General features: G+C 49.8%; 1 protein-coding gene across 2 annotated transcripts in view; it reads right to left on the reverse strand.

Annotated features, from left to right (window-relative positions):
• ESRRB (estrogen related receptor beta) overlaps positions 1-16,486 on the reverse strand; it is a 184,193-nt gene that overhangs the window by 7,219 nt on the left and 160,488 nt on the right. For both annotated transcript variants that reach the window (XM_032287790.1, XM_032287789.1), the window contains exons 4-6: positions 9,870-9,980; positions 9,219-9,380; positions 1,161-1,430 (exon numbers count right to left, since the gene is read on the reverse strand). In XM_032287790.1, the coding sequence (XP_032143681.1) occupies positions 1,161-1,430; positions 9,219-9,380; positions 9,870-9,980 (543 nt within the window). The remainder of the gene's footprint in view (positions 1-1,160; positions 1,431-9,218; positions 9,381-9,869; positions 9,981-16,486) is intronic.

Raw genomic sequence — 16,486 nt, forward strand, 5'->3', positions numbered from 1 at the left:
TTTTTTTGAGACGGAGTTTCGCTCTTATTACCCAGTCTGGAGTGCAATGGCACGATCTCGGCTCACCGCAACCTCCGCCTCCCAGGTTCAGGCAATTCTCCTGCCCCAGCCTCCTGAGTAGCTGGGATTACAGGCACGCACCACCATGCCCAGCTAATGTTTTTGTATTTTTAGTAGAGACGGGGTTTCACCATGTTGACCAGGATGGTCTCGATCTCTTGACCTCGTGATCCACCCGCCTCGGCCTCCCAAAGTGCTGGGATTACAGGCTTGAGCCACCGCGCCCGGCAACTCTGACACTTTTTAACTCTGTGACCCTGGGCGATTTTCTTTGCTTTTCCCAGTCTTGGTTTCCACATCTGTAAAATGAGGTTACAACAATAAGAATTTTGCTCTTGGGTTGTTTGTAAGAATCTGATAAACTCCTAGCTAATTTAACAAGTTGACAGTGAGCGTGGTGGCTCATAACTGTAGTCCCAGCACTTTGGGAGGCTGAGGTGAGAGGATAGCTTGAGCCCATGAGTTTGGGACCCGCCTGGGCAACACAGTGAGATCCCATCTCAATAAAAAATAAAAATAAGAATTAGCTGGGAGTAATGGCACACACCTGTAGTCCCAGCTACTCAGCAGGAGTTTCAGGCTGCAGTGAGCTAGGATCAAGCCACAGCGCTCCTGCCTGGGAGACAGAGCAAGATCCCATCCATAGTAAATAAAGAACTGAGTGCTGATTATGCACCAGGCATGTTGCAAGCAATACAATTATGTATAAAGAAATCCTGTCAATAGCCTTGTGGAGTAGGGACTGTTTGCTGCCCTCCTTTTACTGATGAAAAAACTGAGGCACGCAGTGAAGTAACTTGCCCAATTGGTAAACACAGGATTTGCTCCTCAGCAATGTGGCCTCAGAACCCATGTCCTTAACCAGTGTGCCAGTCTGGATGTCCGAGGCTTAGGAAATGATCAGCCAGTGCCAGCCTTCATCACCATCTTTTTACCTGCAAGCCACCCTTTGCACAATCTTCGGTGATAAGAAGCTTCAGTGTTTTCCTTTCACCTCTATCCACAGCAGCCAGCCCTGCCCCCAGGCCCCAGAGATGGGCTCGCTAGGCCCAGGCAGACCCCCTAGAAGCTCCCCCTCCAGGCCCCACTGCCGTGCTTACCGGAGTTGGCGAGGGCCAGGGCCTTGAGCGTCACAAACTCCTCCTTCTCCACCTTGAGCTTTTTGTACCTGCGCACCAGCTGCAGGATGGCCCTGTAGAGCTCCAGCAGCCCCGCGAGGCGGGAGTGCTCCTCGTCCATGATGTAGTCCTCGGCGTACACCAGTTTGTCGTCATAGGGCAGCGAGCGGTACACGATGCCCAGGATGAGGATCTCCATCCAGGCACTCTGCAGCAGGCTCATCTGGTCCCCCAGGGAGAGGTTCGAGAAGCCTGTGGGAAGAGGGAGCACAGAGGGCAGCGGCAGGTCAGGAGGGCAGGCCAGGGGCCTCCCTGGGACTTGCTGGGGGGGGGGGGGGGTTGGAGGTCAGGGTGGGGGGTGGCTGTGTCCCTGGCACCCTCGGATCCTGCCCCTAGGCCTTCCCTGTGTGGTGTGAGACTCACTGTCCTCCCCTTGGGGAATATGTCAGTCTTGGAATTCACGGAAAAGACTTGCGTTAAGAGGAGCTTAGTCAATGTTGACAGTTGTTATCATTATTATTGTTAGTTCTATGGTATTTTCCAAACACTATAGAGGCTTTTTGATTAATTCAATGCATTTGTAGCTAAAGGAGTGACTGAATACATACTGGAACCAGGAGGCAGTAGTGCATGCTCTCTGCCACTCTGGGGAGTTTCCAGGGCCCACTCTCTGCTCAAACCAGGGGAGGCTTTGGTGTTTGAAAATGACACCTGATTCTTGATTCAGTCTCAGCTGTGCAGAGACCCACGGGCCTGACCAGGAATGAGGACGCAGCTGTTGCAAAGCCATAGGGAAAAACCACAGTGACCACGGCCTGGGACTGATAGGAGATCCAAAGCCCCCGGGGTCTGGGGCACTTTCTCACAGGACAGCCCGTCCTCCCAGGGTCAGAGCCCCTCTGCCGGGGCCATCACTCTCTGTTTAACGATGACCCAGCAGTCCTGTTCTGAGAACTTGGAATCATGGGAGTTACCCACTCCCTGCTATTGAGGAGACTGATTCCACAGTGAAAATAAAGTTAGGCATGGAGAAGGCTCCAGAATTGTGACACTGTCTTGTCCAGTGAGCTGTGGGGATTGCCTGGGTTGAACCCTGACTCCCACTTACCAGCTGTAGGCTGGCCTTGTGAAAGCTGTGGAGCTTCCCCAAACCTTCACTTCCTCATCTAGGCAATGGGAGGACAGTCGGGTCTGCTTCTAAATGAGATGATTATTCCAGAACATACAAAGCATTTACTGAGCTATTATTACTAATGATGAGATGAAAGTCCTCATCTGCAAAACAATGATACTATACTGGAATTGCATTATACATGCACTTAAATTAGGCAAAGTCAATTAACATCTTGATTTATAGGAGAGTAAGTGAGAGTAGGTAAATAAGTCAGCTGATTTTCAAACATCTTAACCACCAAACACAAGGCAGTAACTTCACTGGAGATTCAACCAGAAACTCAGTGATTGGTTCCAACACTGACATGCTAGATTTATTCAAAGAAGGAAAAGCATCCACAAAGCTGTTTGTACCATGCACTACGGGTAACTGACATGAAGGGACTTTTTTTCAGGGGTAATTTTGCCCAGGAAGGACTTTTTACTTCATTTGCTAACTCAGACCCCATCCCTGGCTTGGAGCCTCTGTCTGAGGCGGGGTGCTGTGAACGTGAAAAGAGAAGATGCATGTAAAATGCTGGGTACCTCAGCCAGCCATGGTGGCTCACGCCTGTAATCCCAGCCACTCAGGAGAATCACTTGAACCTGGGAGGCAAAGGTTGCAGTGAGCTGAGATCATGTCACTGCACTCCAGCCTGGGTGACAGAGTGAGACTCCATCTCAAAGAAAAAAAAAAATGCTGGGCACTTCTCCTGGCATCATCAGCATTCAACATGCTAGGGTGCTGGTGATGGCTGTGGCTGCTGTTACTATTAATATTATTGTTGGTGTTGGCACACCATTGGCATCACTTGCTTCTCCTCTCTGGATTTGTCTGGAGGCCTGGGTGGCCCTGAGCTTCCGGACCAGCCAGCTTTTTGGCTTGTGTGGTCTATCCCATCCATCTGCTTCCTCTGTCCCAAACGCCACTTCTTCCCTGACTTCCACACAGGGCATGGCAGTTCAACCTTAGGGGGCAGTCCTGGATCTGAAGGACCCCAATTAGGCAGCCCACCCTTACACTGTGAGCATTCTCCAAGTTCCCAAGCCTGATCTATACAATTTGGGCCTTGGATCACCACCGGCTAATGGAATCCATGGGTGATCAACAAAAGAGCAGGAGTGATTACACCGACCGACACGGGCGAGCTTTGATTGATGCACCTTCTCAAGGGAGAGGTTGTGACAGGGGGTCAGGGTGTGTGTGTGTGCATGTGCGTGTGTGCATGTGCACGTGTGTGTGTGTGTGGTTGTCCAGATTCCCTGCACGGGAGAGGGTGTGTGGCTGCCTATGGTGGCCGGGGGAGCTGGGAGGTAATAAAAGATAGATAGAAATGGACATCCAATTTCCCTTATCAGGTGTCTGAGTAGGAGAGAGGCCTTGGGCAACATTAATTAACAGATACCAATCAGCCAGCACCAGAGAGTTTGTGGGGGGAGTGCTGGACAGCTCTGGGGAGGGGATGTAAAAGCAGACAGACTGGAGGGGAGATGGAGGAGGAGGGCAGGGGTGAAATTAGCAGACAACTGAATTGGAAGGTAGCAGAGAGAGAGGATGAGGTTAAGAACTAGGCTTCTGGAAACCCAGGGGAAAAGCCCTTGTGCAGTGAATCATGTAGGTACAATCATTAGGATGTGGCTAGCATGCTCTTCTGCCCTTTGAGACATTAATCAGCAAAAACTTACTGAGCACCTACTAAGTGCCAGGCCTGCGCTAGGCCCTGGGGACAGAATGGTGTGCTCAATCCAGAACTGCTCCCCACCGTCGAGGGCTTACAGTGAAGGGGAAGACACATACCAAGGGGCACTAGTCGGCACAAGGTTACAATGTAAGAAGAGCTACAGCAAATGCAGGGCTCTGAGAGCATGCAACTGGGGAAGGTGGTCCAAACAAGAGTCTGGGGAGGTTTTGTGGAAGGGGAGCCTTGGGGGCTGAGCTCTCAAGTAGGGTGGTGAGAGCACATTTGATGAATGAGGCACATCCTCAGGTGCACCTGAATACTCACCCCAGCTCTGAGTTCCCAGGGTGCACAGACACTGAGCTGTTCCTTTCCCCACCCCCATGGCTGAGCACAGCAAAGAAGCTGTCAAGCTGCCATGACATTTGTCCATTTTCTCTCTCCTTTTAGCTGCCTTTACAGCTAAAGAGAGAGAGAAAATGGACAAATGTCATGGGCTTTGACTCCCAGGTGACAAGAACATATGCCCAAAGAACTTGGTTAGGCCCATTAAGATCTCTGGACTCAGGTTCAGGGTTAGCTGCCTTTGCCTATCTTGTAGGAGTCAGGGATGGTCCTGCCCTTTGGTGGTGGGAGGGAGACTGGACTTGGAAAGTTTTGTGCCATCATCGGAGGGTGTACCCGGGAGGCCTGTTCCCAGACCTCTGTGAGGCTGCTGTGAGTTCTGGACTCAGCCCTGATCGCTCTTTTCCTCCCTGAACATTTCCAAAAGGCCCCCAAAATAGTTTTGACAATCCAAATGTGTACTCCAAAGTATTGGACGGTGATACAGTGTCTTCATTTTGCGCAGGGAAGGGAGGGATAGGTATCTGATACCTTTTAACATCTGAAATCGTTCAGATCTTTTCTAATATTTGTGAAAAGAAACGCCAGAAGGAAAATTGAGAAAGAAAAATGGTGAATTCTAGGAGGTTGGAGGGGAAGGGGACAGGGATAGAGGTGAGACTTCTGTATATACATTTGTTTCTAAATTTGGCTTTTGAACCCGGTCAGTGCTTAAGATGCTTAAAAATAAAAATAAGTCATAAATATAATTAAAAATAAAATAAAAGGCATGCTCCCTTCAACCTAGCAACTCTACTGCTAGAAATTTCTCCCAGTGGCCAGGCACGGTGGCTCACGCCTGTAATCCCAGGACTTTGGGGGCCAAGGTGGAAGGATCATGTGAGCCCAGGAATGTCAGGCCAGCCTGGGCAACATGGCGAAACCCCATCTCTAGAAATAATTTAAAAATTAGCCAGACATGATGGTGCATGCTTGTGATCTCAGTTACTCGGGAGGCTAAGGTGGGAGGATCTTTTGAACCCAGGTGGTCAAAGCTGCAGTGAGCCAAGATCATGCCACTGTGCTCCAGCCTGGGTGACAGAGCAAGATTCTGGCTCAAAAAAAAAAAAAAAAAAAGCACATAATTTGTGGCAAGTGGAGTTCATAATGTGTTAATTTATGATCGTTTCTGCCAACCTGGAGGGCCATTAGCAGAGGTAATAAAGGGAGATGTAATTATAGGATCTGGGGCCACTTCAGACACAGCTGCTGTCACTCGGCAGCTCATATTTCATTGAGCCAGACGGAGGCTACCTGGGAGCAGGGCCGCCAAGGGACCTTTGTGAGGAGGCCTCTGGGGATGCCCTGTACATGAAGGCCTGGGCAGGGTGGTGGAGACTGTCCGGGAAGGCTCTCCTGGCTGGCACAAGCCTGAGGCTGCCCAGGGAGGGAGGATGGCAGACTCGGGTCATTTGGAGTAGGCTGCAAATTCATCAAGTGATTCCCCACTGCCTATTAAGGCTGCTAGCTCATGGTTTCATGGAATAAGAGGTGGACATTCTAAAGACCTGGGCTTGCCCTATGGGGAACCCAATACTTGGAACATTCAACTCAAGGCTCAAGGTAAAAAACAAAAACAAAAAACCTGCATTTGGGGTAGGACAACGTCAGACTGAGTTGAACAATGGCTGGGATTCTGAGTGAACCAAGTTCCCCCTGGAAGTCAGCCTTGTTCTAAATGGGATTCTGGGGGCAAAACTAATTGCTTGTCTCAGCCACAACACCTATCAGGGGACCTGACGTATACTGACTTCTCAATATGTGCATGCAAAGCTAAGCATGCAATGCCCTCTGTGCCAGACTGGAAGACACCGAAGCATGAGCTGTGGCCCCTCGTGTTTAAGGAGAGTGGCCCAGGTTCTTCAGAGCTCTACTCCTGAGCAGCCTGGATGGCCAGTTCCCCATTTTCTGTCTGTGCAGGAACCAAGATGGACAGAAGCCAACACAGGTCCCAGGGCGGGCTCCAGATTGTATTCTCCCTACTCAACCAGTTCTCTCTCGTTCTCTCTCTCTCTCTCTCATGGCTAGTGAGCCTGTCTTCAGATACATTTTACATCTAATCTGAGATGGGATTAAGTTGATTAGTTTAAAAATATCAGGCACCTGGCTGGGTACGGTGACTTAAACCTATAATCCCAGCACTTTGGGAGGCCGAGGTGGGCAGATCACTTGAGGTCAGGAGTTTGAGACCAGTCTGGCCAACATGGTGAAATCCTGACTCTACTAAAAATACAAATAAAAATTAGCCAGGTGTGGTGGTGCACGCCTGTAATCCCAGCTACTTGGGAGGCTGAGATAAGAGAATTCCTTGAACCCGGGTAGCGGAGGTTGCAGTGAGCTGAGATCACACTACTGCACTCCAGCCTGGGTGACAGAGCGAGACTCCATCACACACACAAAAAAACCCTCAGGCACTTGATTGTGTCATTGCCCTTAATATGTGGTTTACATGCAGTGGCAGGAAACTCCACTAATTAATTTTACGTGAAACACTGGAAGGTCAGGAGGCAAAGAATTCAGCCTGCAGATTTATGCAAAATAGGCAAATTAGCATTTAAGACGGACAATCGAGCCCCTGTTTTTATTTTACTTTTCTACTAAAAATGGAGAAGGATAAATTAAGGCGTGAAAGAAGGCTTTTATTACTATTAGCATCAACAGCCATGGTAAGCATCTCTGCCGTTTACCCATGCACACAAAGTGCGATACCTCCTCCCAGCAATCCGTGAAGGGCTCTATCGCGATTTTTACAGACAAGGACACTGAAGCTTTGAAAAATTCAGTATCTGGCACAAGGCCAGTAACGACAGAGCTGAGATGAAAGCCCAGGCTGCCTGATTCCCAAGTCTATGCCTTTAGCACCCACTCTGCTCTAGCCCTGCCCTCTTGGTTGGGCACAGATGGGAGATGGAGCTGGGAGGCGGAAAGGCAGAGAAAAATGAGTGCAGGGGAGACAGGGTCTCCTGGTCCTATCTACTCCCTCCGTGGTGTTACAGGGGTGGGGATGTGGAAGAAGGAAGCAATGACCCAAGGGACCGCCAGGCGCCACTCATGAGCCATTGCTAGGATGCAGGATCTGCTCAACCTGGAACAGGAGTGTGGGGGTGGGGCCAGGGGTTAGCTGTACCCAATTTGGCCCTGGGTTAGTGGAGCAATCCAGGCTGAGGAGTCTTAAGCAGTGGCCTGACCCCACATCTCTGCTGAACCAGCACTGGGCAGATTCAAAAACTACTGAGTGTGTAATCCCTGGGAGGTTGAGCTCCTTAGTAAGGGCGTACCAAACTAGATCCCTGGTCAGAATGCCCAGGGGCCACCAGGCGGTCCTTGCCAGCAGAGCCTCTGTGCCCTCTAATCTTCCTGTGCATCCCCGTCCACAGGAAGTCTCCTTCCTGTATCTTGGGCATGCAAGGTCTCACGCAGAAGGACTTTTTTTATTCCCTCAATCAACTGTGGGCCTTGGGCCAGGAGTGGTGGCTCACACCTGTAATCCCAGCACTTTGGGAGGCCAAGGCGGGCGGATCACTTGAGGTCAGGAGTTCGAGACCAGCCTGGCCAACATGGCAAAACCCCATCTCTACTAAAAATACAAAAAAATTAGCTGGATGTGGTGGCACGCACCTGTAATCCCAGCTACTCAGGAGGCTGAGGCAGGAGAATCACTTGAACCCAGGAGGCGGAGGATGCAGTGAGCGAGATCATGCCATTGCACTCTAGCCTGGGCAAGAGGGCGAGATTTGTCTCAAAAAACAAACAAACAACTGTGGGCCTTGGCATCTAAAGTCTAGGACACCTTTGCTGTATCGTCTGCATGCTGTATTCACCTTTCAGAGCCAAGACAAACCAAAAACGGATCTACAGACAGGACGCTGACTTGCCCATGTCCATGGTGGGTCATTACCAAAACAGTAAAAAGATGTGTCCACCACACTCTGAGTTAACTTATTAGAGTCTTAAAGGAGTTGAGGAATAACCTGCACAGAGAAAGGCCCCCAATATGTATGTAATATATAATGCGTGGATGTTGGCATCCACAAAAATGAAAAAGCTCCTGCCATCTGCTCAAAACGAGAGAGGCTGAAAGCAGGGTTTGGGTCCACATGCAGTGAAGGGAAGTCCACACAGCCTGAAACATGTAATGTACACTTTCCACACCAGAAATGCCCTTAAGATCTCAGAAGCCAATCCAGAGACAGGCATCCCTGAGAGATCAGGTAAATGGCAATAGTGGGCATGCAACTGATGCCAGCGCATTGCAGGTACTGTGCTGAACGCTGCACATACAGGATCTCATTTCACCCTCACGTCAAAGCTCTTGTGTTCCCATTGGACAGAGGTCAGGTGGCCTTCCTCGAATTCCTCAGCTAGTAAGCTGTAGACCCAGAATTGGAATCCTGGTCTGATTCCCAAGCCCATGCTCCTAACTGCTCCATTCTGCCTGCCTCCATAGGAAGAGAGAGTCGGTCTTTTTTCCGGTGTTTTCTGGCATCATTCCAATAAGGTCTACACGAAAACCCTACTCCGTCTTTTAAGGGCTCAAGGAACTTGTTCTTTGAATATTATACTGATTGTAGATGCAATCATGGCCCCTCCTGGAATGGTAACTAGTTCTGAAGAGCCCACAGCAATGTATAAACCTCACTGGGCCTTCTAACTACCTGTTCTCCAATGCTACAAGGAGGAAAAAGGAGCTCAGAGAAACAGGCTTGCCAGGATTTTACAGGCCTTCTGGAGGCCAGGATCTGGGCATCAGAAGCACAGCCATTGGGTAGGCTGCTGGGATGCTGGCTGGGAGTCCCTGGCCACACTCTCCCCTGGTCATGCTCACCTGGGATGTGTTTGGCCCAGCCAATGATGACCACAAGCTCCCGGTCTGCCAGGTCACAGAGAGTGGTCAGGGCCTTGATGTCCCCCTCAGGCATGCCAGGGGGAGGCATGGCGTAGAGCTTGTCCGGCTCAGCCACCAGTAGGTATGAGACAATCTTGGTCACTGCAACAACCAAAGAGGGAAAGGTAAATGCTGAGAAAAGAAGGAAGGGGCCGGGCTGGAGGCTTAGATGGGTCCAAAGGCAAAGTCCTTTGCCTTCTGAGGTCAAAGGACTCAGAGCTTCAGGAAGGTCAAAGCAGCTGTAATCTCTCCTGCTGTTCTGGCTCCATGAAGTTGCTGGCAGTGGTGATCTGGGTGTTGAGAAATATCCCTCCAAGGGAAGTTACCTGCTGAATTCTCCAGGAGGAACCTGCAGAGTAACTTTGGGTGGGTGGCAAAGGGAGTCATGTTCTGGACAGTGGGGCCAGTGGCTTGTCAGGACCATGCTTTCATTTGGAGCTACATTCTAAATGTGCCAGGCACTGACATCACCTCCCCAAGATCCACACTGTCTCATGACCCAGTGGTGGGAAGATGACATTTCCCTAAGGGATGCCCGATGTTCCAGGTACAGATGCTGGCAAAAGAGGTAGGGACTGCCCTGACACTCACATGGCTTTTTAGCAGGTGGAGAAATTTGTAAGCTCAGATATGGGCTGCTCTCTGAGTCCAGCCGTCGCTTGTATTTCTGGCGGCCTCCACGCACTCGATCAAGGCGCACACCTATTGGGGAGGAAACGGAAAAGATCTCAGGAGCTGTTCAACATCACCAGGAGAAGAAGCACTGACTTTGGAATTTCAGCACTGGCTGGGTCCTTCAGGGCCATGCTCAGATGACCCTTGACAGCTGCCCCATGGCCAGCCTCAGGCCAGGTGGCTGGACAATTAATTTTTTTTTTCTTTTTTTGAGACAGAGTCTTGTTCTATTGCCCAGTGCAGTGGCACCATCTCAGCTCACTGCAACCTCTACCTCCCAGGTTCAAGTGATTCTCCTGCCTCAGCCTCTCGAGTAGCTGGAACTACAGGCATGTACCACCAAGCCAAGCTAATTTTTATATTTTTAGTAGAGACAGGGTTTCACCATGTTGGCCAGGATGGTCTTGATCTCTTGACCTTGTTATCCACCCGCCTTGGCCTCCCAAAGTGCTGGGATTATAGGCGTGAGCCACCACGCCCGGCCTGGACTATTAACTGTCTAACAGTAAGGGTGCATCCCAGTTGCCCCAGGCCTGATCCTGTCTCTCTGGATTCAACATCCTTCTGAAATCCATCCCAAGCAACCCTCAGCCCTTGGGTCTCCTTATGTCAACAAAGGCACTCTACCAAGTGTTGGGGGAAGAAGTCATATTATGTTAGATCTGCTTGGAATCCAGGGAGGGTTAACTTGGCAAGAAAAGAAAGGAATCCCAGTCATTCACAGGTACTTTAAGCGTTTTCAAACTTTTCCCATAAGAAGCATCGGAGGAGGTGCTCATTATGAATGTCAATTTCTAGACCCCACTCTGAGGTTCTAGCATGAAGCTCTAGAGTCTGTCTTTACACAAGTCCCCAGGGGATGGGAATGCACCAGGTGGACCGGCCACCTCTGGACCAGAAAATCAGTGCCTGGAAATATCTCAAGAGCAGGTGCAAAAGCAGTGGTAGATACTCCACGTGGACACCCACTTCCAGGAGTGAGAGTTTACCCTGGAGGGATCTGTCATTGTCACTGTGTCCAAATTGCCTTCCAGAAGCCTACCCCACCCACAGCTCCTGCTGCCTAGACAAACACATTGGAACCATTTCATGTCCCCCACCAGCAGATCCAAGGCACAGGGCCTCAGACGGGCACACAGCTCAGACTGGCCACCCACTGATGTGGCCTGGCCTGCAACTAAGGATGGACCCTATCAAATTGGTTACAAAGTCTGAACCAACAGAAAAAGCACCAGAGAGCATGTGCTCCGAGGGCGGTGCTGGGGCCCTGTGGTGCCTGGAAGCCACTCCAGCCTTTTCACTGTGGCTTTTCCAGGCCAGCCTCAGACAACGACCCTTCTTGGAGTCCTTACCTCGAGCTCACTGAACATCTCCCTTCTCCTGACCATGAAATGGGCCTTGACTGAAATACATGAGAAGTGAAACACTGAGACCAGAGTCCTCAGAGAAGAAAGCTGGGTTGCCACCTCAGCCTCTGCTGACAGGCCAGGTTCAACTTCTGTTCTTTCCTCAAAGGCAGTGAATATCACCCTCACAGAGCCCTAGTCAATTAACCTTCAGGGCCCTGCATTTCCTTTTTCTAATAACTCAGAGCTTCCTAGATCAGGAGCAGAAGAAACAGAATCTTCCTCCCTGCCCCAGCCTTGTCCATCCTCCAACCCCAGAAGGTTGGCCGCCCGTCCCACTGATTCAGGCCTTTCTCCAGAAGAGGCACGGAGAAGCCAGAACGAAGGTAACTTAACGGAATAATGACTTAGAGCCCATTCGCGCCTGGGGCTATTTTCTGGCTGTTTCTTTGTTAGGATGTACGGCTACTAAAGTTAAGTCCCTGGGAAGAAAGGGGAAGTTTCCTAAAGCAACTGAAAGCAAAATTACTTTGTTTATTGAATTCGAGGAGAAAATTCCTTTAAGTGGGCATTGCCCTAAAGGAACTTTGAGATGCTGAGAACAACCCCCACCCCCACCCCCCAGATGTTTTCAGTCCAGGTCTCCAGCCCGCATCCCCCACTGGAGGGCAAGGATGCTGTGAGCTGAGTGAGCCCATTACTTCGCATATTCATCAGCAAGTCTTTTTTCAACCCCACAACCTGGTGCATTTGTACCTGCATGATTGAACATTTTTTTAGTTGGGGAGAGGGGACATCTCCTCAGCAGCCCACCCAGGCTTCCTGTTCCCCTGGCCAGGCGTGATGGCTCATGCCTGTAATCCCAGCACTTTCAAAGACCACGGCGGACAGATTCCTTGAGGTCAGGAGTTGGAGACCCGTCTGCACCATGGCAAAACCCCATCTCTACTAAAAATACAAAAATTAGCCAGGTGTGGTGGAACATGCCTATAATTCCAGCTACTTGGGAGGCTGAGGCACAAGAATCTCTTGAACCTGGGAGGTGGCGGTTGCAGTGAGCTGAGATGGAGCCACTGCACTCCAGCCTGAGTGACAGAGTGAGACTCCATCTCAAAAGAAAATCTAAACAATTTTTAAAAAGGTAATTCCCCTGCCTGCACCTCACCCCTCAATGGCTATCTGAGAGTGCACGTTATCCTTCTCTCTGCCCTCTGGAGGTCAAGGCACGGACGTGACACAGGCTCAGCCAAGTGCACCATCAAATCGAGGCACAAGGACAGAGCGAAGGTGAGGACAGATCAGGCCAGCTGCGCCTTCCCAGCAGAGCGTAGGCAGCCGCTGGTCGGCACATCCTGGCTACTGCATCCTTGCTCCTGGACTCTCCAGGGCTTCTCCTGGTTCTTGTCAGGTTTCTAAATGTACTCTTTGAGCCTCCAGATAGGCTTCCAATAAACTCCCCTTCTGCCTAGAAGGTCAGATTTTATAACTGACAACATCTGTTGTTGACTTCTCCAGGAGCAGAGTCTGAGACAAGGCTGTGCCTGCGAGCAGCTTCCGAGGAGGGAAGAAAGCCAGTAACACATGTGTTCCTGAGGACAGTACGGCTGTGGGAAACTGAGGCTCCCAGCTACAGGCTGCTTTGGCACTTCCTGCCTGCCTCCCAGGTCCAGGCTGAGCAGACTCTGGTGGCCAAAGCAAGCCCAGGCGTCAGATCAGCGCACACACACACTCATACACACACACATGCACACACGCATATATACGCACACACATGCTCACACATGCACACACACACAAATAGAGAGTGCTGAGTAGGTGTGGGCAGGAGCAGTCTCTGCTGTCTTCCTCCTCTGGTGTGGTCTTCAGGCCAGCATCAGCACCATCATTTAAGGCTTGTTAGAAGCCCAAAAATCTCCAGCCTGGCCACAGAGGAATCAGACAAGGTGATCCGCACGCACAGTCGAGTTTGAGGCATGCTGCAGTAAGGCATCCTGGCAAACACAGCTGCAGCATCAACTTCCACCAGCACCTTGGGCAGCCAGATCCCATCCACTCCAGACCTGAACCTATGTGCTGCTAGCACGTTGGCTCACATTTGCTCATGACCCCTCCAAGCCCCTCCAGTGAGGGCAGAAGGAGCAGACACAAACACAGGAAGGATGATTCTTCCCATAAAGGTTGTTTGGGAAGAGTTCCCTATCTAGAAAAGCTTTCTGACTCCATCCTGTGACACGTCTACATAGCAGCTTCCTCTGCTCACTACACCCAGGCCAAACCAAACTCCCCATCACGCTCTGCTTCCCCTTGGAATGGTGACAGGACCAAGAGTGAAAATGGTCTACTTCATCCATCAAAGACAGAAAAGCCCCCCACTTACTGAGCACCTACTGTGTGCCACAGTCTTAAACATGCACTCTCCCTGAGTCTAGGACAAGCCCCTTCCCCACTTTACTAGCCTTCTCTCCTAGAAGCCACTGGAATGAACTTTCCTTTTCCATTTAGACTGGTTCCCTGCAAGCAGCTGTCAATCAGGTGAGACATGCTCAACACAAAATAAAAAGAGGTGCCTGTCCCTCAGCAAGGCAAGGAGATGGGCAGCAGCCACCACTACTGATGCCTCCATCTGGGATGTTCTGCATCCTGATATAGGGCCTGACCTTTCATAGATGTTCAGGAAAGACTTGATAAGTACAGGGGTGGATGTACCTCTTTCCTCTCCATCCCCATGCCGGGCTGGGGCTTCTTCATGGGCTCCCAGACCACACTGAGCTTTTCCTACTCACTAGGCGAAGGCCAGGGACAGCGCACTCTCCTGATCCAAGGTCTGTCATGGTACCCAAGACGCAGCATGTGCTTAGAAAAGGGGATTATTAGGCCGGGCGCGGGGGGCTCACACCTGTAATCCCAGAACTTTGGGAGGCTGAGGCAGGTGGATCACGAAGTCAACAGTTCGAGGACAGCCTGGCCAACATAGGGAAACTCCATCTCTACTAAAAATACAAAAATTAGCTGAGTGGGGTGGCACGTGCCTGTAGTCCCAGCTACTCGGGAGGCTGAGGCAGGAGAATTGCTTGAACCTGGGAGATGGAGGTTGCAGTGAGCCGAGATTATGCCATTGCATTCCAGCCTGGGCGACAGAGTGAGACTCTCAAAAAAAAAAAAAAAAAAAAAAGAAAAGAAAAGAAAGAAAGAAAATTGAATTTTTATTATCATCGTCACCCTTATTATCACTGTTCCCCAACGTTGCACACAAGTTTTTGGTAAATCACATTAATCATGATAATGATAACAGCATAATTTGTAAAGGACACTCTGCATGTATCACCCTACTTAAGCCACAAAAATATAAAGCAGGTGCTGTTATCCTCATTTTATAAATAATCAAAACTGAGGCTCAGAGAAATTCAGTAATTTGCCCAATAAAAGACCCAAGCTCTTTGCCATTCCACGGTATGACCTCCCAGGTACAGCAAATGTAAGTTCTCCTCTAAATTTTCTCCTCCAGATCTTTACAGCGTAGTGGTCAATGGCTCCAATCAATATATGTATCAATTATCAGGTTATGCTGTTAAAAAAAAAAGTGGCCTGTTGGGTTTAATTATGCACAGACTGATGTGAAATGTATTTGTTCCCCTTTCTTCCTGGCTGTTTTCTGAGTCCTGCCCTAGGCACACACTGCAGCCCATGGGCACGATGATAAAGGTCCCATGCCCATCTCTGCCCCTTACGGGTTATTTGGCCTTGGACAAGTGCGCTGTCATGGCTTCAGCTGCGTCATCAGGTATGGAGAGGAGGCAATGGTAAAACCAGCTCTGCTCAAGCTGGATGGCTTTTGTGACAATTGCATGACTTAATGGTAGGAAAATGCTTGGGAAACTGGAAAGCAGTTCCAGTAGGCTGGCTGAGGCCATCTCTCCCACCACCCTCCTGCCGACCCACAGCACTTCCACATTCACCTGGTACCTCACAGGCCACCTCATGTAGGTTGCCCTTTACACCCATCAGCTCTTCAATTCAGTGGGTTGTTAGAGGACAGAACCCAGGCTTGCTCTGTTTCTCCCCCTGCCCTGACACTGCCTCATAGTCAGGACTTGCTAAAGGTCATTTAGGGTGGGAGGGTCCTGTGACACAGACCTGTGTTTCCCCAGCTTGGGGGTGGGGAAGATGGATGCCCACTGACATGAAGTGGCCTTCTCCCTTTTTTCTTGTTTTTGAGACAGAGTCTCCCTCTGAGGCCCAGGCTGGAGTGCAGTGGCCATCTTGGCTCACTGCAAACTCTACCTCCCAGGTTCTAGCCATTCTCATGCCTCGGCCTCCCGAGTATCTGGGACCACAGGCATGCGCCACCATGCCAATGGGATGTAGGGGTAAGTCCATGGTGGGGCTCCTAGAATGGTTTTGCTTTTCTGATAAAAGAGACAGACATGTTCAGTGCAGCTCTTTTTCCCTTTCTCTTGCCCCTCTTACAGCTGTAGCAACCACCTGGCAGCCATGAGGTGGCTATCTGAGGACACCAAAGAACACCAGAGAGGAAGACAGAGCTGGACCCCTTGCCGCCACGGCTGAGGACTCTATGCAATACAGCATCTGCCCATCTCCAGGCTTCTTGTACGGTGGAAAAATCAACTTCATTTATCCATGCTTACGCCACTAGCTATCAGGTTCTCCATAACTTGCAGCAGAAAGCAATTTTCACTGACTGATACAATGGGCAATTACTTTTAATATTAGGATGCTTAAGCCGCACAAACACTAACTGGAAAAAAAAAACCAAGAAGCCTTGAACTTGAGATTTGCCTTATTGGTTGTGCCCTTATATTAGTAAAATATCTAAAAAGTAGACTCAGGAAACACATTAAAATATGAATTAACTTACAATTACTGTCTAGAATTATTAGATTTTATCATTTTATTGATACTTTTCTGAACATAAAAAAGCATTAATAATGCTTAGATGTAAAGTGTCACAGATTTCTAAATACTGTAATAAATAGAGATCCTTTGTGTTAACCGCTGTTAACACCATTTAATCCCTTAATGTGTACAGGTCTAAATTTTAATATTTCTGAGTGCTCCATGAATAGAAAAAAATTGATAATCCCTGGAATACATGACCCTGTGCAGATGGAGTTCTTGAGTTGAGATCACGCCACTGCACTCCAGCCTGGGCAACAGAGTGAGACTCCA

Source organism: Sapajus apella, unplaced genomic scaffold, assembly GCF_009761245.1.
Source record: "Sapajus apella isolate SASKATOON/1434 unplaced genomic scaffold, GSC_monkey_1.0 scaffold20, whole genome shotgun sequence".
Classification (NCBI taxonomy): domain Eukaryota; kingdom Metazoa; phylum Chordata; class Mammalia; order Primates; family Cebidae; genus Sapajus; species Sapajus apella.